This window comes from Rhinopithecus bieti, unplaced genomic scaffold (assembly GCF_001698545.2).
Source record: "Rhinopithecus bieti isolate Rb0 unplaced genomic scaffold, ASM169854v2 scaffold_63316, whole genome shotgun sequence".
NCBI lineage: Eukaryota > Metazoa > Chordata > Mammalia > Primates > Cercopithecidae > Rhinopithecus > Rhinopithecus bieti.
Window position 1 is genome coordinate 711,353 of NW_016824497.1, and position 24,392 is coordinate 735,744.

The 24,392-nt window shown below is 41.3% G+C and overlaps 1 protein-coding gene across 3 annotated transcripts in view; it reads left to right on the forward strand.

Annotated features, from left to right (window-relative positions):
- Positions 1-9,627: 9,627 nt before the first annotated feature.
- The window catches only part of SLC25A12 (solute carrier family 25 member 12), a 113,194-nt gene continuing 98,429 nt past the window's right edge, over positions 9,628-24,392 (forward strand). For 2 of the 3 annotated variants that reach the window (XM_017862361.1, XM_017862359.1), the window contains exons 1-2: positions 9,629-9,944; positions 10,893-10,946. Coding sequence is in view for 2 of the 3 variants with exons in the window: in XM_017862359.1 (XP_017717848.1) it covers positions 9,933-9,944; positions 10,893-10,946 (66 nt within the window). In the remaining variant the exon portion in view is untranslated. Of the gene's footprint in view, positions 9,945-10,892; positions 10,947-24,392 lie in introns of all 3 variants that reach the window. The other variant, XM_017862360.1, reaches the window with a different exon arrangement.

A 24,392-nucleotide genomic window follows, 5' to 3' on the forward strand; every position in this document is an offset into this window, starting at 1 on the left:
AAAAAAAAAAAAAAAAAAAAAAAAAAGATTTTTTTTTTTAATATATAGGTGTGGGTTAGTAAAGTAGTTTGAAAGCCACCAGTGGAAATGATAATAAGAAAAGAGGTAATTATAACAGTGTAATTAGGCCAGGTGCGGTGGCTCACGCCTGTAATCCCAGCACTTTGGGAGGCCGAGGTGGGTGGATCACCTGAGGTCAGGAGTTCGAGACCAACCTGACCAACATGGAGAAACCCTGTCTCTACTAAAAATACAAAATTACCTGGGTGTGGTGGCACATGCCTATAATCTCAGCTACTTGGGAGGCTGAGGCAGGAGAATCGCTTGAACCTGGGAGGCAGAGGTTGCAGTGAGCCAAGATGGTGCCATTGCACTGCAGCCTAGGTAACAAGAGCAAAACTCCGTCTCAAAAAACAACAACAACAACAACAACAACAACAAAGTGTGATAAATATTATGCATAGGATACAGTTAGTGCCCAGAGGGAGGCTACCCTAAAAGGGAAAAGGGAACTAGGGATTGTTTTCTGGAGGAGGAGCTTCTTTTATTTATTTATTTTCTTTTTTCTTTTTTTTTTTGAGATGAGTCTTGCTCTGTCACCCAGGCTAATTTTTGTATTTTTTTTTTGAGATGGGGTTTCACCGTGTTAGCCAGGATGGTCTCGATCTCCTGACCTAGTGATCCTCCCACCTCAGCCTCCCAAAGTGCTGGGATTACAGGCATGAGCCACCGCGCCCGGCCTGGAGGAGGAGCATCTTAAGCTGTATCTCGATTGGAGTAGATGTAGAGTAAAATATTCCTAGCAAAGGAAATAGCATAAAAGCTTCACATTCTTATGACTAAAGGAACAAGTACAGGAGTAGTAAGATATAAGTAAGAGGAAGGGGCCAGATTAGGAAACCCCCACTCTTCACCATACAGAAGGGTTTGGTTTTGTTTTTTTTTTTTCTTGAGACGGAGTTTCACTCTTGTTGCCAGGGCTGGAGTTCAATGGCGCGATCTCAGCTCACCACAAACTCCACCTCCTAGGTTCAAGCAATTCAAGCCCCCCAAGTAGCTGGGATTACAGGCATGCACCACCACGCCTGACTAATTTTGTATTTTTAGTATAGACAGGGTTTCTCCATATTGGTCAGGCTGGTCTTGAACTCTCGACCTCAGGTGATCCGCCCGCTTCGGCCTCCCAAAGTGCTAGGATTACACGTGTGAGCCACCGTGCCCGGTCAAGTTTGGATTTTATATTGAAGTCAGTAGAGAGCCAGTGAAGGATGGGCAAGTGACAAAATTCAATTTCTGTTTTAGATCAAACACTTGGTAGCACTGTGGAGAATGGATTTGAGGGTAGTGACAGGAGGCAGAAAATGGAGAACTGGAAACAGAGAGGGATTAGAAGGCACAATAAAGGCTATTATAATTAAAAGAAGAGTTTTTTTGTTTGTTTGTTTGTTTTTTTGAGACAAAGTCTCGCTGTGTCACCTAAGCTGGAGTGCACTGGCACGATCTCAGCTCACTAAAACCTCCGCCTCCCGGGTTCAAGCAATTCTCCTGCCTCAGCCTCCCAAGTAGCTGGGATTACAGGTGCCTGCCACCACGCCCAACTAATTTTTTGTATTTTTAGTAGAGAAGGGGTTTCACCATGTTGCCCAGGCTGGTTTCGAATCCTGAGCTCAGGCAATCCACCCGCCTTGGCCTCCCAAAGTGCTGGTATTACATGCGTGAGCCACCATGCCTGGCCAAGAGAAGAAATTTAAAAAGTACTGAAGGGAATGGAAAATGCGGGACTGGGTGGCTATTTGAATGTGAGGAACAAGGGAGAGTCTGATACTCAGCTTTCTGACTCAAGCAACAAGGGCAATAGTAATGTCCTTCACTTAGGAAAGATAAGGGGACTAATTGGCTATTGGTAGAGAAACTGGCTAGGAATGATCAATAAACCATTTAATTAATACCTACATGATTAACAGCAGGCATTGAGATAAGTGTTAGGACTGAGGGTATGAATGAAGGAAGAAGGATACAATAATAAGACCTGGAAGGAATGCAGAAAAATGCTGAATTAAAGAAGTGGTGAGTTATTGTTTCCATGAAACCTTTTGTTACCAATCCAGCTTAAATTGATTTTTTTCTTTGTCTAAACCTCTCTTGCATAAATTTACCACACAATTAAGAATCCTCATATGTGCATTGTTACTTAATCATTTTAGATGATTATGTTCCTTTCATATTTCCTGCTTACAGATATCAATAATAAGAAGGCACATATAGTGTCTTGGAGATAGAGTAGAACTTCATAGCCATATAGAATTCCATATGATGAAGCATCCCACTCTCCCTGCAATGTTCTCTAGTATGTTTAAAGCAAAGAAGGATTTGTCTCATCTACTGAGCAGTTGCTTCTCTGTGATCCATGCTCCTCATTACCATTCTGTTAGGTCTTGGCTTACACTCACTTAGCTGCTGTTAACCATGTAGAACGCTGAGCCTACTGTTTTTGATGAGATGATGTTGCTGCTACTGCCACATGGATCTCAGTGAAGGGGTTAGCACTTCACCGAGGAAGGTTATATTTCCTATTACTGTGATTTTTCTTCCATGTCATCAACACAACACTTGTTCACAGATAGTGTTTTATTGAAGGGTTGGGGATGATTAGAGGAATTATAACTGTTGACTCCCTATTTTATTTCCTATCCTCACCCCAAACCATCCAGGCAAGCCCATTCACTCAGGGTGACAGAAGAGCAAAGTAACAGGAGAGTGAGCAAACAGCAACTGTTTCTTCTTCTTTTCAAGCAGTGATAGCAAGGCATAGTACAGGCAAGAGACGTAGTTACTCCATGATTTATTGTCTATATTGGCTTGACTAGAGTCAAGAATTCCATAATTCTACCCACTTCTCTCCTCGACTTGTCTCTCTTCACAAGATCTGTTTCTCCTTAAGGTCTAGCTGTTTCATACTGTTTCTCCAAAACTTTCTAACTTAAACTTCCCAATTATCCTTCTGATTCATACGATTTGATACTGATCAATATTACATTACTTCTCTAACATAATTCTTCAGGAGAAGTTTCTTCCTGGGCATATCCCAATTCCTAGCTTACTTGCCTTGTGGTCTGTAGACTTCTCTTCCTTAATAAGTACAACCCTGTCCTCCCCTTTTTGGAAACCTACTACTCAAAAGAGTTGGTGTCATCCTATGATTAGTTCTCCTTCCCCCAACAGGGCAATGCAAGGACACAATGACCAATTGCAGGATCTTCCTCACCTAAGTCTGAGTTTCTCAGTCTAGAATTACATCCTGGTTGCACTTCAGTAGAGGAGTTCCAAGTTAGGCTTTAGATTCCAAGTCTGGTTCTTTCCAAGGTACCTGTCAGTATGTTATGCAAATATACTTTCACATTCTTTTTCTAGTTTTCCTGTGGGTAACTATTAGACCGAACACACATATACACCCAAATGTGCGTGATCCCAAGGACATATAATTAGTTCTGATGTTAAGGAGAAACATTTTATTCTTGATGAATATATAATATATATATATATATATATATAATAATTTATTTTTATTATTTTTTTATTTTTTTTGAGACAGAGTCTCACTCTGTCGCCCAGGCTGGAGTGCAGTAGCACAATCTCGGCTCACTGTAACCTCTGCCTTCTGGGTTCAAGCAATTCTCCTTTCTCAGCCTCCTGAGTAGCTGGGATTATAGGTGGGCACCACTACGCCTGGCTAATTTTTATGTTTTTAGTAGAGATGGGGTTTCACCATGTTGGCCAGGCTGGTTTCGAACTCCTGGATTCAAGTGATCTGCCCACCTTGGCCTCCCAAAGTGCTGGGATTATAGGCATAAGCCACCATGCCCAGCCTTCTCAAAGCAATATAATTTTCACAGATTCCCCTCCCCATAAAAGAGGTATATTATTTGTCAAGCAATTTCAGTTCTTTCTCCTCCTCCCCAACAATGCAGAGGCCTATTAGTGGTTAAGAAATAAGTCCCAGTACAATTTCTGACCAAACAACAGAATTACATACATGGATAGCCATCTTTAGAAACACAAAGACCAACACAAATTTTCCCTGACCTTTTATTATGAAAATTTTAGAACATTTAGAAAAGTTGCAAGAATTTTTTTCAGTGAACTCCTGTATACACTGCCACAGTTAGAAATCACATTCCTATTCATCCACTTCTCTATCCATCCATAAATCTTATTTCTTTAATGCATTTCAAAGTAAATTTAAAATACTAGTATTCTCTCCCCTAAATATATCATGGGCTAGAGTTCAATATTTGCTCAACTTGTTTTTCCTTTTGAAGGAAATTTACACACATTTGTAATTAAATGTACAAACCTTATGTTTACATTCACTAAGTTTTGAAAAATGCATACACCTGTTATCTAAGTCCCTAGGCAAGGCATATACTACTATTATCACTTCACATAGTTCCCTTATTCCTCTTTCTAATCAGTTACTCTGACAATCATGGCTCAAATTTTTTTTCACCAGTGATTTATTTTGCTGGTTCTAGAACTTTGTATAAATGGAATCATATGGTATATGCTCTTTTGTACTATATGAGTCTATGCAAGGCTTCTTTCACTTAGCATAATACTTTTGACACTTGTCCATGTTGTTGTGTGTATCATCATTTTACTCCATTTTATTTCTCAATAGTATTCCATTCTCCAAATATACCATAGTTTATCTATTCTTCTATTGATAGACACCTGGGTTATTTCCAGTTTTGGGCTTATTTCCAGTTTTGGGCTATTATGAATAAAGTGGCTGTGAACATTCTTGTATAGGTCTTTTAATAGACATATATTTTCATTTCTCTTGGGTAAATATTGGGAGATAGAATTGCTTGGTCATAGGTAGGTGTATGTTTAGTTTTACAAGAACCTGCTAGACTTTTTCTCAAAGTAATTATACCAGTTTACACGCCTACTATAGTGAATAAGCACTCTGGTTGCTCCACATCCTTGCCAGCATCTGGTGTTTTCAGTCCTTAATTTTAGCTATTCTAGTAGATGTGTAGTGGTACCTTCTCACTGTGATTTAATTTGCATTTCCCTGCTGACTAATGATGTTGTACACTTTTTCATGTGTTATTGACCATTTGTATATCTTATTTTGTGAAGTTCTGTTCCAGTCTTTTGCCAATTTTTAGAACTAGGTTGTTTTATCATTGATATCATTGAGATTTAGGATATATCCTGGATATTAGTCCTTTATTGTATATATGTTTTGCTAATATTTTCTCCCAGTTAATACCTTGCCTATTCATTTTCTTAATGCTATATTTTGAGGAAAAGACATTTTTACCTCTAGTGAAATCTAATTTATCAATTTCTTAATTTATCATTATTGCTTTTTAGGTTTTGATTAAGAAAACTTTACCTACCTCCAAGTTACAAAGATAGATCTATCTATTCTATATATACTATATGTATATATATAATATATATTATATACATTATATATATGTATATTTTAGAGACACAGGCTCTCACTGTGTTGCCCAGGCTGGAGTGCAATGGCTGTTCACAGCCATGATTATCACTACAGCCTTGAACTCCTGGCCTCAAGTGATCCTCCTGCCTCAGCCTCCTGAGTAGCTAGGACTCCAAGCACATGTCATGGCACCTAGCCACAAAGATACTCTTTTATGTTTCCCACTAAAACCTTTGTTTTTAAAGCTGTTGGGGGCAGCTTTATGCTTCAGCTTTTGCATTTAGGTCTATGATTCATCTCAAATCAAATTTAGTATATGGTGTGAGGTAGGGATTTAGGTTAATTAATTTTCCCACACTGATATCTAGTTATTCTAGCACCATTTGTTGAAAAGATTCCTTGCCCCCACTGAATTGCTTTGGCAACTTTGTTAGAAATCAAATGACTTTGGCCAAGCAAGATGACTCACACCTGTAATCCCAGCACTTTGGGAGGCCAAGGCAGGAGGACTGCTTGAACCCAGGAGTTCAAGAACAGCCTGGGTAACATAGTGAGACCCTTTCTCTACAAAAATTAAAAATTTAGCTGGGTATGGTGGTGCATGCCTATAATCCTAGCTACTCAGGAGGCTTAAGTCTGAGGATTGCTTGAACCCAGGAGGTTGGGGCTGCAGTGAGCCATGATCATGCCACTGCACTCCAGCCTGGGTGACAGAGTGAGACCCTGTCTTAAAGAAAAAAAAGAGAAAAGAAAGAAAAGAAAAATCAAAGAGAGAGAGAGAGAGAGACAGAAAAGAAAGAAAGAAAAGAAAGAGAAAGAAGAAAGAAAGAAAAAAGAAAAAGAAAGGTTCAATGACTTTATAATTTTGGATCTATTTCTGGGCTCTCTATTCTGTTCCATTGATCTGTTTATCAATTCGTATGCCAGCCAGCAGCACTACACTGTAGCAATTTCTTAAGCTTTAGAGTAAGTCTTGAAGCCAGGTAGTCTAAGTCCTCCAACTTCGTTCCTTCTCAAATTTGTTTTGGCTATTTTGGGACCTTTACTTTTCTCCCACACAAGTTTTAAAGTGACACTTTATTCTTTACTTTGGATCAGGTCCAAAGTATTCTTCTTCACTGACCTCTAAGTAGAAGGGAAACAAAAATCATCCAAATAAATCCACAGGGGTACAGTAGGGGTGGGTAGCTGAGGGACCTGGCAGGATGTTTATTCTCCCAGTTACATATTTCTGATTGGAGTGAGAATATGTGGCAAGCCACACAGTCTTTACCCCCTCATTACCTAAAGCTGCCTTGGGTACTGGCACAGGACAACAGGTTTCAATATCATTCATTTCACATTATTCATTAAAAAATGAATAGTAAGCCAGCCGCTGTGGCTCACGCCTGTAATCCCAGCACTTTGGGAGGCCGACGAGGGCGGGCAGGATACCTGGAGGTCGGGAGTTCGAGACCAGCACTGATCCAACATGGAGAAGCCCCTCTCTTCTAAAATACAAAATTAGCCAGGCATGGTGGCACATGCCTGTTAATCCCAGCTACTCGGGAAGCTGAGGCAGGGAGATGGCAGGAGAATCGCTTTTGAACTCAGGACCGGTGAAGTTCCGGTGTGTTGGTGTGTGTGTGGGGGTTGTTTTGCAGTGAGCAAGATCAACCACTTCACTCCAGCCTGGGGCAACAAGAGACACTGCGTCTCAAAAAAAAAAAAAAAAAAAAAAAACAAAGAATGGTAGCACTTGCCTCAGTAAAATATTCTCTATACTTTGGGAATGATGCTATTTCTCTTATGTTTCCTGTAGCTGCAACACAAGTTTTTTTTGTTTTTTGTTTTTTGAGACAGAGTCTTGCTCTGTCGCTCAGGCTGTAGTGCAGTGGTGTGATCTCAGCTCACTGCAACCTCTGCCTCCTGGGTTCAAGCAATTCTTCTTTTTTTTTTTTTTCTAGAGACAGAGTCTCGCTCTGTTGCCTAGGCTGGAGTGCAGTGGCACGATCTCAGCTCATTTCATCCTCCACCTCTCGGGTGCTAGCAATTTTCCTGCCTCAGCCTCTCGAGTGGCTGGGACTACAGGGGCACACTGCCATGCCTGGCTAATTTTTTTGTATTTTAGTAGAGACAGGGTTTCACTGTGTTGCCCAGGCTGGTCTTGAACTCCTGAGCTCAGGCAATCCACCTGCCTTGGCCTCTCAAAGTGCTAGGATTACAGGCGTGAGCCACCGTGCCTGGCCTCAAGAGAGTCTTCTGTCTCAGCCTCCTGAGTAGCTGGGACTACAGGTGCTCGCAACCACACCTGGCTAATTTTTGTATTTTTGTAGAGACGGGGTTTCAGCATATTGGACAGACTGGTTTCCAACTCCTGACCTCGTGATCCACCTGCCTTGGCCTCCCAAAGTGCTGGGATTACAGGTGTGAGCCACTGTACCTGGCCGCAACATGTTTTATATAAACGCAAGGCACTCAATAAATGTCTATTAACTAAAATTTGGCTCCTTTTAAATCATGAAATTAGAGTGTTTGAAGAAGCATTAAAGCTCATCTAGTTCAATCCTCCATCTGATTATACAGTGTCCCACTAAATACCAGGTTATACATAATAAATATAGTGATAGAGTATTCACAGGCATATATGTCTAGAGCAGCTCATTCCATGAATTCCTTCCAAAATTCATTGAAGAGAAAACTGTTTGTTATTGCTTCACCAAAGGAATAAAGAAGGCTGTGATCCAAAAATAAGATCACCATCATCTCCACTGCATAATTTACAGGATTTAGAGTCAGAGTATGAGGAAGACAGTTCAGGAAAAGACATAACAGCAGAAGTACAACTATTTCTTCTGATTTTTGATACCCCTTTCTTCCATTTCCACCAAAACGAGAATTTATTTCAATGACAGCAAATGTTCATATATGGAGAATAGTTGTACAGTATAGAGAAGCCCTAAAGTGTGTCATTTATAGTGTCTAATTATAAGTGGCTTGGGCAAAACCCCATAGCTACTAAAAATACAAAATTAGCCGGGCATGGTGGTGTGCACCTGTAATCCCAACTACTTGGGAGGCTGAGGCAGGAGAATCGCTTGAACCCAGGAGGCAGAAGTTGCAGTGAGCCAAGATTGCGCCACTGCACTCCAGTCTGGGCCACAGAGCGAGACTCCATCTCAAAAAATTAAAAGTGAAAACACACATAGGGTCGGGCGCGGTGGCTCACGCCTGTAATCCCAGCACTTTGGGGAGCCAAGGTGAGCGGATCATCAGAAGTCAGGAGTTCGAGACCAACCTAGTCAACATAGTGAAACCCTGTCTCTACTAAAAACACAAAAAATTAACTGGGCGTCGTGGCGGGTGCCTGTAATCCCAGCTACTCGGGAAGCCAAGGCAGGAGAATCTCTTGAACCTGGGAGGTGGACGTTGCAGTGAGTCAAGATGGCGCCACTACACTCCAGCCTGGGCGACAGAGCGAGACTCAGTCTCAACACACACACACACAGACACACATACACACAATACACATGTGATTGGGATTGTGGAGAAACATTGACCATCTGTAAGCCCCTAGAGGGTGGGGGCTATAAGTTATTTGCATTATTTACAAGCAGGACCATGTCAGGCATATAATGGATACCCACACAAGTTTGAATCAATATGTAGTCTAATACAGTCATATTGGCAAGACTCGGGTTTGGTTCCAGATAGAGTTACTACTTCTACTTCTTAGATAGGGCTATAAATCGAATGGAGAATTACTTTCTGTTCATGTATGGACAAGCGATTCATTGCCAGCCCTGTCAAAGACAAATGGAGTTTTTTCTCATTGTACACAGGATTTGGGTGATTAGGAAAGTGGAGTGAGTCTACTAATAAGCCGTTATAATAGGACGCAAAGCAAAAATAAATTCAGCGTATTCGTCCCATGCCAATTTAGAAGCATATTTCTCAAGTTATGTTTACTTAGGTTTTCCCTAGGGTGAGTGGTTCCCAATCTTTTTTTTTTTTGTCGGTATTTGCCATCAGTTGTCATTAATTCATTGTTATTAATGGGAAGTGCTCTTTTATCCGTGGAAATCTTGCCCAATATAGGCCCCAAATGTTCCTTTAAGCCTTGGGGAAAACGACTTTGGCTGGTCGGTGCCCAAAGCCACACCCACTAAGAGGCCTTAGGAAACCCGGGGCTTTCCTGGCGGCGACCTAGCTGTGGCAACCACGCGGCGCGTCAGGATCCCACGGGTCGCGCTTGTCCTCCCCGTGGGAGGCGCGTCCCCCTCCTCCGCCCGGCCGGTGGGCCCGAGGCCAGCTGCCTTTCTGACCTGGACACCTGGCCCGTCTCCGCACGCGGCGCGTCCCGAGTTCATTTGCATAGGGACGAGCGCGGCGACGGCAAGAGGGAGGGCGGGCGCGGCCGGGGAGGCGGCGCGCGCGCGCCCTGACAGCTCGGCCCTGCTCGCTCACTCGCTCGTCCCCGGCTTCCGAGCACAGCATGGCGGTCAAGGTGACTCCAACTCTCTGCTGCTGCTTTTATTGCATAAGAGACATTCCGAGCGTCCTGCCTGCAGCCCCCCGCTGCTTCCCATTTCATTCATTGCCTAGGTCTTAGATAGCTTGTCCTGGGGCTCCGGCTCGCTGCGGGGAGAGCTGTGCGGGGCTTGGACCGGAGGAGGGGATGCCCGGCTGGGGGAGGGGAAGGAGGAGGGATTGTGAGTTGAAGAGGCTTGTATGGTAACACTGGTCAGTGAAGGAAGAGTAATGTCCTGTCCTAGGTGCATGGGATTGTGAGCCCGGAGTTGGAGGGCATCAGAAAGGGCGTGGGAGGAAGTGGGGAATAAAGCTGGGGATATCTAGGGTATCAGTGAATTGCGGTGGGGGAGGGAGTAAGTATTGAGTAATTTGGGGCCTCAAGGCCAGGGCAATGGTTGGCTTTTGCGTAGCAGATTGCAGGGTATCGAAAGTATTTGTATTTGTGGCAGCTCTTATATTTTAGGTTGGATGGGGAGAGGGACGCGGAGATAATTACATGTTGGGTTTGCTCTTCATGGAGAAAGGCTGCTAGGCCAAGTGATTAATTTGGGTGATTTAACTTTCCTGTTGATCCACTCCTGTTAGCTTCTTGATTTGAAGGGTGGTTACAACTGTGTTGCTGGTAGATGTGGAGTCAAGTAAAAGATCCTCATTGCCTTCCCTTTCCAGTCCGGAGGAAGCGCTGTCCGGTAGATTTGCTGTGTCTTAGGCTATTCACACGTTTTTCTGCCCTCTAGTCATAGTTATCCAGTTTGACAGTTCTTATCAGCAATTAGGGCTTTTAGTTTGTTTTAAACTAAATGATAAAAGATAGGAGCATTGATTGTTAGCCATGTGAACTCTAATCTGAAGAGATTGTGTGGTCTCTGGTGAAGCATTAACTGGCTTTTTTTTTTTTTTTTTTTGGCTTTTTTGCTTACAGGTGCAGACAACTAAGGGGGGGGATCCTCATGAGTTAAGAAACATATTTCTACAGGTAAATTGGCTTGCATAGTGTGCCTTTCATTGCAAAAACAAAAAACAGACATGTCCTTAGTCCTAGTCATGCCTTAACTTTGAGGAATGTTCAGTTTTCATGTATTCTTTCAAACATGACCGGACAGTATAGCTTATACTTCTCTTATTAATTTTTGATTAAAGGCCTTCTTTTAATTAAGGGTTGGTAAAAGGTTTTCCTCAAGCTACTGCTTTTTTTTTTTTTTACATGACTTAAGATATGTATTTAAAAAAAATAATTTCCAGCTTAAGCACAGAGACCAAGATAAAATTTCAAAATGTATTGGCACTCTTGTATGGTTAATAGTTATGATAACTAAAATTCTCTTCCTTGAAAGTTGCATGTTTACGAAGTTCTCCTGCTTATGAGCTATCCTTCATGTAATTTGACAGATAAGAATATTATAGCTATTCTTAATTTGTGTGTCTTATATTGTATCCTTAAGCCTTTGGGGATTTTGTTACAAAATGTTACCTCTTAAGATTCTTGCAATAGTCTACCTTAACTTTTAAGCTTTTAGGATCAGTGACTTGGCTGTAGACTTAAAAAGAAAAGAAAAGAAAAAAAAAAGGTTGGCTTAGTTTTTTGTTTTGCTTTCTTTTCTTAAATTTCAAAAGTTTCCTATGCAGGAAGTTGTACTTAAGAAGTAGATGTAAAGGGAGGCAAGCTAAGGTGTTTCACCAAATACTGCGTTTCTCTCTGAAATCTTTTGAGAACTTTCTATTCTGGACGTAGGTTCTTATGAAGACACTTTGACCTTGGGCAGGTCCCTGCTGGGTATTATTTTCCTCTGTGAAATGAGAGGTGATCTCCAAGGTTCCTTCCCATTCCAAAAGTCTGATTCTATATTAGGAATAGATTCTAACATATGCTGATGAGCCTGGAATAGATGACGTTTTTGAGACATGTGGTTTGCTTAAGCTATTGTTGGGGAAGACGCTGCATAGTTGACCATACGTATGTGTAGTTTATGAAAAATAATTTGTGAAAATAGGAATCTTAAAGGTTATAAAATCTGAGAAGGGAAGCATTTTTTTCCAGAACGAAGTAATTATAATGACAGAAATGGTCCATTTATGATTTGAAGACTTTATTCCTCGCAAGCATTCTTGAAAATAGCCAAAAATATATCAGTATTCACCATACCATGTGATTACACTCAATTTGTGAAGAGTTCATGTGATATAGTTAATTTTATATTCTACACTAAGTAGATGTGGAAGAAATCAGTTGAAATGCTGCATGATGTAGTGAAAAGAATACTGTCTAGGTATCTGAGTACTGCCTAGGAATACGGAGTTAATTCCCAGCCCTGCATTTATCTGGCTGTTGTATGCTTAGGCTAATCATATGGCCTTCCAGAGTTTCAGCTTCTCATATGGGACTCAGTGGTACATAAGGGAATGGGAATTGAGGCCTTTCTAGCTTTAAAAATTCTGTGGGAAAAAAAGTACTGTGATTCTGTATGGATTTGTTTTTTGTTTTTGAGTGGGGGTAGAGATGGGTTAGAGGTATGAGGAGAATGGCCAGGACTGTCCCTAGCTCTTTAACAACTTTTAAAAAATTTTTTGAGATGGAGTCTTGCTCTGTCACCCAGGTTGGCATGCAGTGGCGTGATCTCGGCTCACTGCAACTTCCACCTCCGGGGTTCAAGCAATTCTCTTGCCTCAGCCTCCCTAGTAGCTGGGACTACAGGCATGTGCCATCACACGAGGCTAATTTTTTGTATTTTTAGTAGAGACGGGGTTTCACCGTGTTAGCCAGGGTGGTCTTGATCTCCTGACCTCGTGATGCACCTGCCTTGGCCTCCCAAAGTCCTGGGATTACAGGTGTGAGCCACCGTGCCCGACCTTGTGTGTGTTTTCATTGTTGATTTTTTGAGACGGCACCCAGGCTGGAGTGCAGTGGCACAATCTTGGCTCACTGCAACCTCTGCTGCTTCTTTGACAACTTTTAAATCAGCTTTTCATTTACTGTTTTACATATTATTATCTTTTTACACATTATTTTGATGATGCCTTTATTTTTATATTGAAAATTTGTGGAATTTGTAACTGCTTATTTAGCACTAAGTATGAAACATTGACCCAAGCATTATTGATAGATAAGAGAGCGATAGAATGTAAATACTCACCTTCAGAAAGGTCTAACACAGCAAGAAAGATAACAATATAGGCTGAGTGCAGTGGCTCACACCTGTAATCTCAGCACTTTGGGAGGGTAAGGCCAGAGGATCCCTTGAGCCCAGGAGTTCAAGACCAACCTGAGCAATATAGTGAGACCTCATCTCTGCAAAAAATTTTAAAAATTGGCACCAAGCCTGGTGGCATCCACCTGTGGTCCCAGCTACTCAGGTGGCTGAGGTAGGAGGATTGCTTGATCCTGGGAGGCGGAGTTTGCAGTAAGCCAAGATCATATCACTGCACTCCAGCCTGGGCAACAGAGCAAGACCTTGTTTCTCTCTCGCTCTCGCCCTCTCTCTCTCTCTCTCACACACACACACACACACACACACACACACACACACACACACACAATACAGTATTGCTAGTTGGATCAATTTGAGGATAGTTACCAAGTAAAAGATGTTTATTCCTGGCTTGAATACTTCAAACTAGAGTTATTTGAAACTTTGCAGTACTGTTTAGAAACAGTTTTATAGATGCATATAGTTGATTAATATTTTAGCTATAATAGAAGACAAAAATACATGCTAACCATGTATTTCTTTAGCACTTAACATATTTACCCAACCAGTATTTACAAAGGGTTATTTGCTGTGTACCATGCACTTTTATTCAATACAATGTGGGGAAAAGAAAGATATCAGACTGTTACTATGTCTGTATAGAAAGAAGTAGACATAAGAGACTCCATTTTGTTCTGTATTTGAGATGCTGTTAATCTGTGACCCTACCCCCAACCTTGTCCTTGCAAGAGACATGTGCTGTGGTGACTCAAGGTTTAAGGGATTTGGGGCTGTGCAGGATGTGCTTTGTTAAACAAGTGCCTGAAGGCAGTATACTTGTGAAAAGCATCACCATTCTCTTAATCTCAAGTACCCAGGGACACGTACACTGCCAAAGGTCACAGGGACCTCTGCCTAGGAAAGCTAGGTATTGTCCAAGGTTTCTCCCCATGTGATAGTCTGAAATATGGCCTCGTGGGAAGGGAAATACCTGAGCGTCCCCCAGCCTGACACCCGTGAAGGGTCTGTGCTGAGGAGGACTAGTATAAGAGGAAAGAAGGCCTCTTGGCAGTTGAGATAGAGAAAAGCGTCTGTCTCCTGCCCATCCCTGGGCAATGGAACATCTCGGTGTAAAACCCAATTGTATGTTCTGTTTACTGAGAAAGGAGAAAACCACCTTAGGGCGAAAGGTGGGATTTGCTAGCGCAATGCTGCTCTTTATGCACTAAAAAGGTTTATGGAGATGTTTACATATGCATATCAAGGCACAGCACTTTTCCTTAAACTTATGTCACAGAGATCTTTATTCATATGTCTTACTGCTGACCTTCTCCCTATAATGATCTTATTATCCTGCCACTTCCCTTTTTCTAAGATGGTAAAGATAATGATCAATAAATACTGAGGGAACTCAGAGACCGGTGCGGGTGTGGGTCCTCTGTATGCTGAGCGCCAGTCCCCTGGGCCCACTTTTTCTTTCTCTATACTTTGTCTCTGTGTCTCACTTCTTTTCTCAAGCCTCTCGTTCCACCTAACGAGAAACGCCCACAAGTGTGGAGGGGCAGGCCACCCCTTCAAATACTGTTCAGTAGCAGACACCAAGTCAAATATCAAGAGAGAGAATAGAGCCAAGACCTAAATGCTGATGGACAAGTGATTGGACTAGCTGCTCTCTGAGGCCCATTCCATCTCCAATGGTCTGTGGTTGAGGGAATCAAGAATAGTGAAGGCAAAAGACTAACCTGTGGTAGAGCAATCAGATTGGCTTCCTACATCATTTATTGATCATTTAGAGTGTGCTTGAGATTGGCCTAGTGCTTTAAGGATACTTTAGTTTTCGTAACAACTTTATGAAGCAGGTTTAATATCCTTGTTATATAGATGAGGTTAAATTAATGTCAGTTAATTCAGACTATGTGGTAGAGCCCAGATTCAAATCAATTCCAGAGCCCATACCCTTAACCCCTTACATTATACTACTGGTAGGATATTGAAATGGGGTGACATTTGAAAGACAGAGGTATGTCAGGGGATAATGGCAGTGTGTTTGTTAAGAAATTTTAAAAAATCTGGTTACTTAGGTGATGAAATTTTAAAAGTTTCTTTGCCCTGTAACTGTCTGGAATAGTTAGCCAAGGAATTTGGATTTGAAACAGTAGGGAGCCACTGTGGGTTTCCAAGTAGGCAAATTAAAGTGGTGAATTGTGGCAGCTTTTTGTATATGTTGGATAAAGTATGAAGAGATTGGAAGTAGGTTAGGTGATCAGCTGAGAGGCTATTGAAATAATACTTGTGACAATTAATGACCTACAGTGGCTGATGACTGGGGAAATGAAAAGCAAGGACAGTACCAGCAACTTGTAAGGGAAGAATCTGTCAAATTTGGTATTAAATGTGGAAGTAAGGGAAGAAGTAGTGAACCTGTCAGTTTTAGGATAGATGTTAACTGATAAGGCATCTATTTGGATAATTTTTTTGAGGGGTGGGGTTAGTTTGGTTTCTAAACAAATGTATCTCACTAAGTTAAAGTTGGATTTGGACAGATACAAATTTGTGCAGGTGGTAGATGAATTCCTTGTAGTTAAAAGGATTAAATATAAAGCAAGGCAGAGGATCAGGGGCTGATTTAAAAGTGATATCTCCAATTGAAGTGGGAAGGAGGAGGAGGAGAAATAGGGAGAATGGTCCCATGAAAGTTTAAAGTAGCAGTTTCACAAAAAGGGTGTAATTAAAGGTTAAAATGTAGATTATTCTGTTATTACTATGATTTAGTTTGGGGAGGATTTTGGGGTCACTTGAGTTTAGAATTATTTGAGCTACGTAAAGACTATAAAGAGATGTAATTTTAAATTTTAGAATACAGTTGAAAACTCTTTGTAAAATATAGATCTGTGGCATTAACTGTCTAAGTTCACAAACAGTCAATAAAAATTCCTACTTTCAAATAAGAATATTTCGTTAGAGTCATGGGTCAAAAGTCATTTGTAAAACAATAAAATGGCCGGGTGCGGTGCCTCACACCTGTAATCCCAGCACTTTGGGAAGCTGAGGCAGTTGGATCACTTGAGGTCAGGAGTTCGAGACCAGCCTGGGCAACATGGTGAAAACCTGTCTCTGTAAAAAATATAAAAAATTACCAGGTGTGGTGGCACACGCCTGTAATCCCAGCTACTAGAGAAACTGAGGCAGGAGAATTGCTTGAACCCAGGAAGGGAGGTTGCAGTGAGCCAAAATTGTGCCACTGCACTCCAGCCTGGGTGACAGAGCGAGACTCACTGTCTCAAAAAAAAAAAAAAAAATTAAAAAATGCATATGTATATATTCTTATTTGAAAGTACTGGTATATCAGATGGGTGCAGCAGCTCATACCTGTAATCCCAGTGCTTTGGGAGGCTGAGGTGGGAGGATCACTTGAAGCCAGGAGTTCAAGACCAGCCTGGGCAACAAAGCGAGATTCCATGGCTACAAAAGAAAAAAAAAAAAAGAATATATATATAAAAATTTAGCTGGGTGTGGTGGTACATGCCTGTAGTCCTAGCTGCTCTGGAAGCTGAGATGAGAGGATCACTTGAGCCCAGAAGTTCGAGGTTGTAATGAGTTATCACCCACTCCAGCATGGGTGACAGAGCAAGACTTTGTCTCAACAAAAAAAAAAAAAAAAGGAAAAAAAGAAAGAAACTGGCAACTGACTTATCTATATATCTATGTTTAGTGAAATTATATGAGAATTGGTGCGAGAGTTCATAAGCAGGGCTTTATAAGAGTAAAGCATTATTATTTTGAATATAGGGAAATAGGTTCATTTTTCCTGTGGTGTTCATTACTTCTCAAGTTTTGATGAGCTATGTTTCTATTAGTTAAAAAACATCAACAACAACAATATGCACTAAGATTCTGCCTTTTTCTGCCCACCTTCACTCTGCTAAGTTCATGAAATTGGAGTACAACAAATGAATTCTTATGTGTTAGGCTGTGCTGTAATTTTACAACCGGTTCAAGCTAAGATTTTACCATTACCACCCTTACAACTGTCATTTTTTGATTTATCCCTTTCTTCTTTTAACCTCTCTCACCCACACACTGTCATTGATCCAATTTAGCTACATCAGCAGTATACAGTAGCAAAAGGAGACAATAGAAGCAGTGAAGAAGGAGGTGAGGTGGGACAGCAGGAACATCACAGGCCGTTTGTTATAAGTCTGACAAATTTCTAAATGAAGAGTTAATTTTGTCTGTCCCTTGTGGCAAAGCAGATTTATCAAAAACATTTAAATGAATTATTTTTAAATTTCTCTCCTTTTAGTTAATAGGCTTCTTTGGTTTGCTGGTGTATTGTATAATAAAGGCAATATATGTTAAGACTGCAACTATATTTGCCAGATCAAAAATTTACTGAAATGTAGACCTCAAATATTATTTTAATTTTGTTCTTTTTTCATTATCACCAGTGTAACAATGAAGATCGTATCCCATACAAAATTATGAAAATGTGCTTTTTTCCTGTCTTATTTTAAGTTAGAGAATAAAGAGGAGAAGATACTGTTAATGTAAAGCAAGGAGCGATTCCTCCTTAGAGTTTTACAATAACGTATTACTTTTTAATGGAAAGATACGTTCTTTTATTCAAATAGTTTATGTATTTTACTTATTTTTGGCAGTAGGCTGGGGCTGAGAAGGCAATAAAGCAGGGCTTTTAGCAGGAGACCCTTACTCTTTGTTGAAATATACATTAGGGCTGTGTTTCCAAAAGTGTGGAAGGTGTACCACAATATTAGAGTAACAATAAGATTATCAAGTATTAAAGGGTGATACAGTATTTGTGGAAACAAAGACTCTGAAAAGCAATCTGGCAGTGGTTTAAAATAAAAGAAAATATNCCGTCTCAAAGAAAAAAAGTCAGAGTAAGTGGGTTTCATAACTGCCTGACAAGTCTTTAATGTGGTGATGTGCATTTTCTTTTGTTGCTGTTTTTTGAGATGGAATCTCGCTGTCACCCAGGCTGGAGTGCAGTGGCTTGCTCTGTCACCCAGGCTGGAGTGCAGTGGCTCAGTCTCAGCTCATTGCCAGCTCTGCCTCCCGGGTTCACGCCATTCTCCTGCCTCAGCCTCCTGAGTAGCTGGGACTACAGGCGCCCGCCACCTCGCCCGGCTAGTTTTTTGTATTTTTTAGTAGAGACGGGGTTTCACGGTGTTAGCCAGGATGGTCTCGATCTCCTGACCTTGTGATCCGCCCGTCTCGGCCTCCCAAAGTGCTGGGATTACAGGCTTGAGCCACCGCGCCCGGCCCTTTTTTTGTATTGTTAGTAGAGACGGGGTTTCACCGTGTTAGCCAGGATGGTCTCAATCTCCTGACCTCGTGATCCGCCTGCCTCAGCCTCCCAAAGTGCTGGGATTACAGGTGTGAGCCACCGTGCCTGGCCAATCAATACACTTTTAATTGCCTACTATGTACCAGGCTAAGCACTTTACTAGGTTCTACCTTTATAGAGATAATATAGAGCTGCTTAGTGAGGGTAAGGACAATACAAAGGACTTCAGTGAAGGTAGAACCTCACATTCTTTCTTTTCTTTTTGGTGGGGGACAGAGTTTTGCTCTTGTTGCCCAGGCTGGAGTGCAATGGTGCAATCTCAGCTCACTGCAACAACTGCATCCCAGGTTCAAGTAAGTGATTCTCATGCCTCAGCCTCCTGAGTAGCTGGGATTATAGGTGTGTGCCACCACATCTGGCTAATTTTGTTTTTGTATTTTTAGTAGAGATGGGGTATCATCATGTTGGCCAGGCTGGTCTCAAACTCGTGACCTCAGGTGATCCACTTGCTTCGACCTCCCAAAGTGCTGGGATTACAGATGAGAGCCACCATGCCCAGTCTAGAACCTAACATTCTATGGGTGAGGTAGACAATAAAAAAAGCCCACAGAGCAGACCACGAGGTCAGGAGTTCAAGACCAGCCTGGCCAACAAGGTGAAACCCTGTCTCTACTAAAAATATAAAACTTAGCTGGGCATGGTGGCGGGCACCTGTAATCCCAGCTACTCAGGAGGCTGAGGCAGGAGAATTGCTTGAACCCGGGAGGTGGAGGTTGCAGTGAGCTGAGATTGTGCCACTGCACTCCAGCCTGGGCGACAGAGGAAGACTCAATCTCGGGAAGAAAAAAAAAACAGGCCCACAGATTGGGTGGGCACACTGGCTCATTCCTGTAATCCCACCTCTTTGGGAGCCTGAGGCAGGAGGATCACTTGAGGCCAGCAGTTTGAGACCAGCCTGGCCAACAAAGTGAGATTGTCTCTACAAAATAAAATAAAATAAAATAAGAAAAAAAATTAGCCAGGTGTGGTGGCATATGCTTGTAGTCCTAGCTACTAGGAAGGCTGAGGAAGGAAGATCATGTGAGCCCAGGAGTCTGAGGTTACAGTGTGGCTAGGGTCATGCTACTGCACTTGAGCCTGGGTGATAGAGTAAGACCCTATCTCTTAAAAAAAAGAAAAAAAAAAGCTTACTACAGATTGTGACACGTGCAAGGAAATAAACAGAATGATGAGAAGGGCCATCGTTTTTAAAATCATTTTTCAAGAGAGTGGTCAGTGAAGGGCCCTTAGGAGGCAATATTAAGAGCTAAGAGGGAATGAGGGTGAAGTGGTGGAGGAAATTCCAGAGGGCTCGCACGTACAAAGCTTAGATATAGAAAAGGGTTTGATGTGTTCAACAAACAGAAAGGAATGACCAGTGAGAGCTGAGGCAGAAGGAGCCACATCCAGCAGGGCCTTGTGTAGACCATAAAGAAAACTTTTGATTTTTTTCTGACACCAGCATGAAAACCACTGAAGGTTGTTCACTTTGTGAGTGGAATGATTACATTTACAGTTTAAATAGATCATACTGCAATAAAAACTGTTTCTTATACATTTCTGTGCTTGTTTATGGATGACTGCTTTGAGTAGACAGTGATTCTTCCAATTTATTTTATTTTATTTATTTATTTATTTGAGACAGAGTCTTGCTCTGTCGCCCAGGCTGGAGTGCAATGGTGTGATCTCGGCTCACTGCAACCTTCACCTCCCAGGTTCACGCAATTCTCCTGCCTCAGCCTCCCACGTAGCTGGGATTACAGGTGCCCGCCACCATGCCTGGCTAATTTTGTATTTTAGTAGAGATGAGGTTTCACCATGTTGGCCAGGCTGGTCTCAAACTCCTGACCTCAGGTGATACTCCTGCTTCGGCCTCCCAAAGTGCTGAGATTACAGGTTTGAGCCACTGCGCCCGGCTGATTCTTTCAATGTCATGCCCTCCCGTCTATAAGAGTTCCTAGAACATCTTGAGCTGGATGAAACTCCTTTTCTTGTTTTTTTTTTTTTTTATTATACTTTAAGTTCTAGGGTACATGTGCATAATGTGCAGGTTTGTTACATATGTATACTTGTGCCATGTTGGTGTGCTGCACCCATCAACTAGTCAGCACCCATCAGTTCATCATTTATATCATGTGTAACTCCCAATGCAATCCTTCCCCCCTCCCGAAACTCCTTTTCATCCAGGAGGCAGCAGAATGTACCTGGAGCATACATGGGATTTGTAGTCTAACCTGGGTTTGAATCCTCATTTGAAACCTTTTGGCCTCAGGTGTTTACTTTTGGAGCCTGTTTTCTCATCTGTCTAAGAAGGGATTACTACACCTAGCACATAGAGATGTTCTAAAGATTAAATAAAATAATATGTAAACTATGCAGAACCAAGTAAAGCTTAGTTCCTTGTCTCTTTCCTTCTCTTCTAAGTTGAGATTAGGGTGTTTTGTTTGTTTCTTGAGTAAGATCTGAGTCCTTTGTCTTCTCCAGATGACTGTGCTGGACCTAGTCAAGAGACTAAGATGTTAATATGTATTTATGATTATGTACATATAATCAGTTAATTACTTACATTCTTGAGACATCCATCTGAAGTTATTGACAAATACCTATTTCTCCCAAGTCTATGAGGTTCTAAGATGTTGTATAGTCACAGTCTAAGGCTGGGAGACCCGAGAGACCATGGAAGATGTTTGACGTTTTCTTCTGAAACTTCATTTGCTCAGTCTGGACATGAAAAAGAGTAACAGTCCAACCATAGGCTCTGAAATCCCAAGACACAGACTTGAAATACATATTATTTTTTGTGCGTAACTTTCTTTTCTTTTTTAAATTCACCACCTCCCTGTTCTGTGCAGATTTCTGTTAGTATTGTGGAAATTTCTGAAAGCATCTTCCACGGAAACCATTACTATGGCCAGCACTGGGTTTCTAGAACTGGAAGAAACACACATTTGGAAAAGATGTTAGTCAGTACTATTTCAGTCTTCAGTGACAGGAATTTTGGTTAAACATGTGTAGGCCTCGAATGTATTGGCTCTAGCCATGAGTGGATCAGGAGCTTAACTGCTATCACCAGGGATCATGTACCTCTCATCTCTTAGTTTTGGTTTCTGTTGTGCTAGCTTCATTCTCAAACAGGCTTTGCCATATGGAGCATCCCCAGATTAAAATCCTATCCATTCACCTGGAAGCCTAGGGGTGACTCAGGGAGGCTGGGAGACAGAGATGGCAAGAGATTCTGTGCCTCCAAGTCAACACTGCTGTATTTGGTAGCTTTCTAGAACATTCCAGTGCAGCTGTCATACTATCTGCAAAAATGCCTTCAGTGAAATGAGAAAAAATAACCAAAATTAGGACCCCTGAAGAAGAAATGTATCCTCACCTCATTTTTTCTTCAGATACCTCTCAGTCTTCTTTCTAGTCTTTTTCTTATGGTGATCTTCCTCTCCCCATCTTCTTTTCTGTCCTCACGCTACCTCTCCCATCCCATGGCTGATTATTTTCAGTAGCTCTATTCAACACAGATTGCTGTTGATTGTCCTACAAAGAGCCAGGTACTGTGCAAGGTGCTAGAGGTATGAAGATGAATAAGGCATCCCTGTTTTTAAAGGACTCATAGCCTAGAGTCACTTAAATTACACATCCCTACATTAATACATTTTGTTTTGTTTTGTTTTTAAATAGAACATTCTGTATAAAGCTGAAGGCTTGAAGTCCTTCCTGAGCTCTACCCCAAAAGCCAATAATTCCCTGCCACCTAAGAGGTAACCACTGTTCTTCGTTGTGTTTCTTTCTGATCTTTCCCCATACATTTACATAGAAAATATGGAATTTTGGCCGGGCGCGATGGCTCATGCCTGTAATCCTAGCACTTCGGGAGACTGAGGCGGATGGATCACCTGAGGTTAGGAGTTCAAGACCAGCCTGGCCAACATGGTGAAACCCCGTCTCTACTAAAATGCAAAAATTAGCTGGGCATGATGGCGGGTGCCTGTAATCCCAGCTACTGGGGAGGCTGAGACAGGAGAATCGCTTGAACCTGGGAGATGGTGGTTGCAGTGAGCTGAGATCATACCACTCCACTACAGCCTGGGTGGCTGAGTGAGATTCCGTCTCAACAACACCAACAACAACAACAAAAAGAAAATATGGGGTTTTGTGGTTTTAAAAAACATAAACAATAATAGCTAATGCTTACTGTGTCACTGTTATGTATCAGGCACTATTTTAAGTGTTTTATGTAAATCATCATATTTAATCCTCAGAACAACTCTATAAGGTAGGTACTATTAGTATTCCCATTTTACAGATGAGGAAACTAAGCCCCAGAAAGGTTAAGTAACTTGTTCAAGGATATACAATAAACGGAAGAGCCTTGCTTTATATATTTTAATGCAATTTGCCTTATTAACTTATTATTATTTGGAGATACAGGTATGTTAGTGTGTAAAGAATTGTTTAATTATTTTCTGTAGCCTTTTGAAAACTTTGTTATGAAAATTTCAAACATACACAAATCTAGAGAAAATAGAATAATGATAGATAGATACCATAGATGATTAGAGGGAGAAAGGAGGGAGGGGAATAGGGTGGAAAAACTATTGGGAACTGTGCAGACTCTCTGGCTGATGGGACATGTACCTACACATGTACCCTCTGGATCTAAAATATGAATTGATATGAGCCTGGTGTGGTGGCTCATGCCTGTAATCCCAGCACTTTTGAAGGCCGAGGTGGGTGGCTCACTTGAGGTCAGGAGTTCGAGGCCAGCCTGGCCAACATGGTAAAACCCCGTCTCTGCTAAAAATACAAAAATTAGTGTGGTGGCGCATGCCTGTAATCCCAGCTACTAGGGAGACTAAGGCAGGAGAATCACTTGAACCTGGGAGGTGGAGGTTGCAGTGAGCTGAGGTCTGCCTGGGTGACAGAGGGAGACTCCATTTCAAAAAAATAAAATATGATTTGAAATTTGTTTAAAAAAGGTTTGTTGTAATTCTAACTGAATTAATATTATTTAAAATCATACAAAAAAAAAAAAGAGAAAACAGTATAATGAATCACCAACTATCTGTCATTCCAGTGTCACCAATTATCATGGCTAACCTTGCTTCATCTGTATTACAGCCACACTGGCTTATTTTGAAGCAGTTCTCAGACATCATCTTGCAGTATCCATAAATAGTTCAGTATGTATCTCCAAAAGATAAGGACTCTGAAAAACCAACCAAATCATAATACCATTATCACACCTAAAAAATGTCTTACCATCAATTTCTTTTGAGTGTTGAAGTTCTCTGATTGTTTCATAGATTTTTAAGTAGCTTTTGTTAAAAACAGAATCCAAGCTAGGTTCATACATTGCATTTGGTTGATCTGTTTCTTAGATCCTTTAATACTTTCTGCACCCTACTATGTTAAAGGTCCTTAGTTCTCTTTGGTAAAAATCTTGGTATTTAATCAAGGCTTATCAACATTGAGGCATTCCATCCCCCTAGGAGCAGCACCTTCATTGTCAAAATGACATGATTTGCCCAAGCTTATACATATATATGCTCCTTGTATGTTCCCATGGTTACATAGACCAAGAGACGAACGTATTTATTTAAGAAATGATGCAAATTAATTAGTCAACTTAATCTGCCCTGGGAAGCATTCTAGTTCCAGTTATTGGGTTCTTTGGGTCATTATTTTATTTCCACGGTTTTTGGTTATTTTGAGTGGAAAATTGTGTTGGTAGATCTTCTTTATTATGGTAGCTTCAGTTGATTTCAGTGATTAATAAGGGTCTTGACCTCCCTGCTGTGTTAGAAATTGCATAATTCAGTAGCTGACAGTAGGGCTTACTATAGTGGACAGTGAAAATATATTAAAACAACAACAAAAATAAGCACAT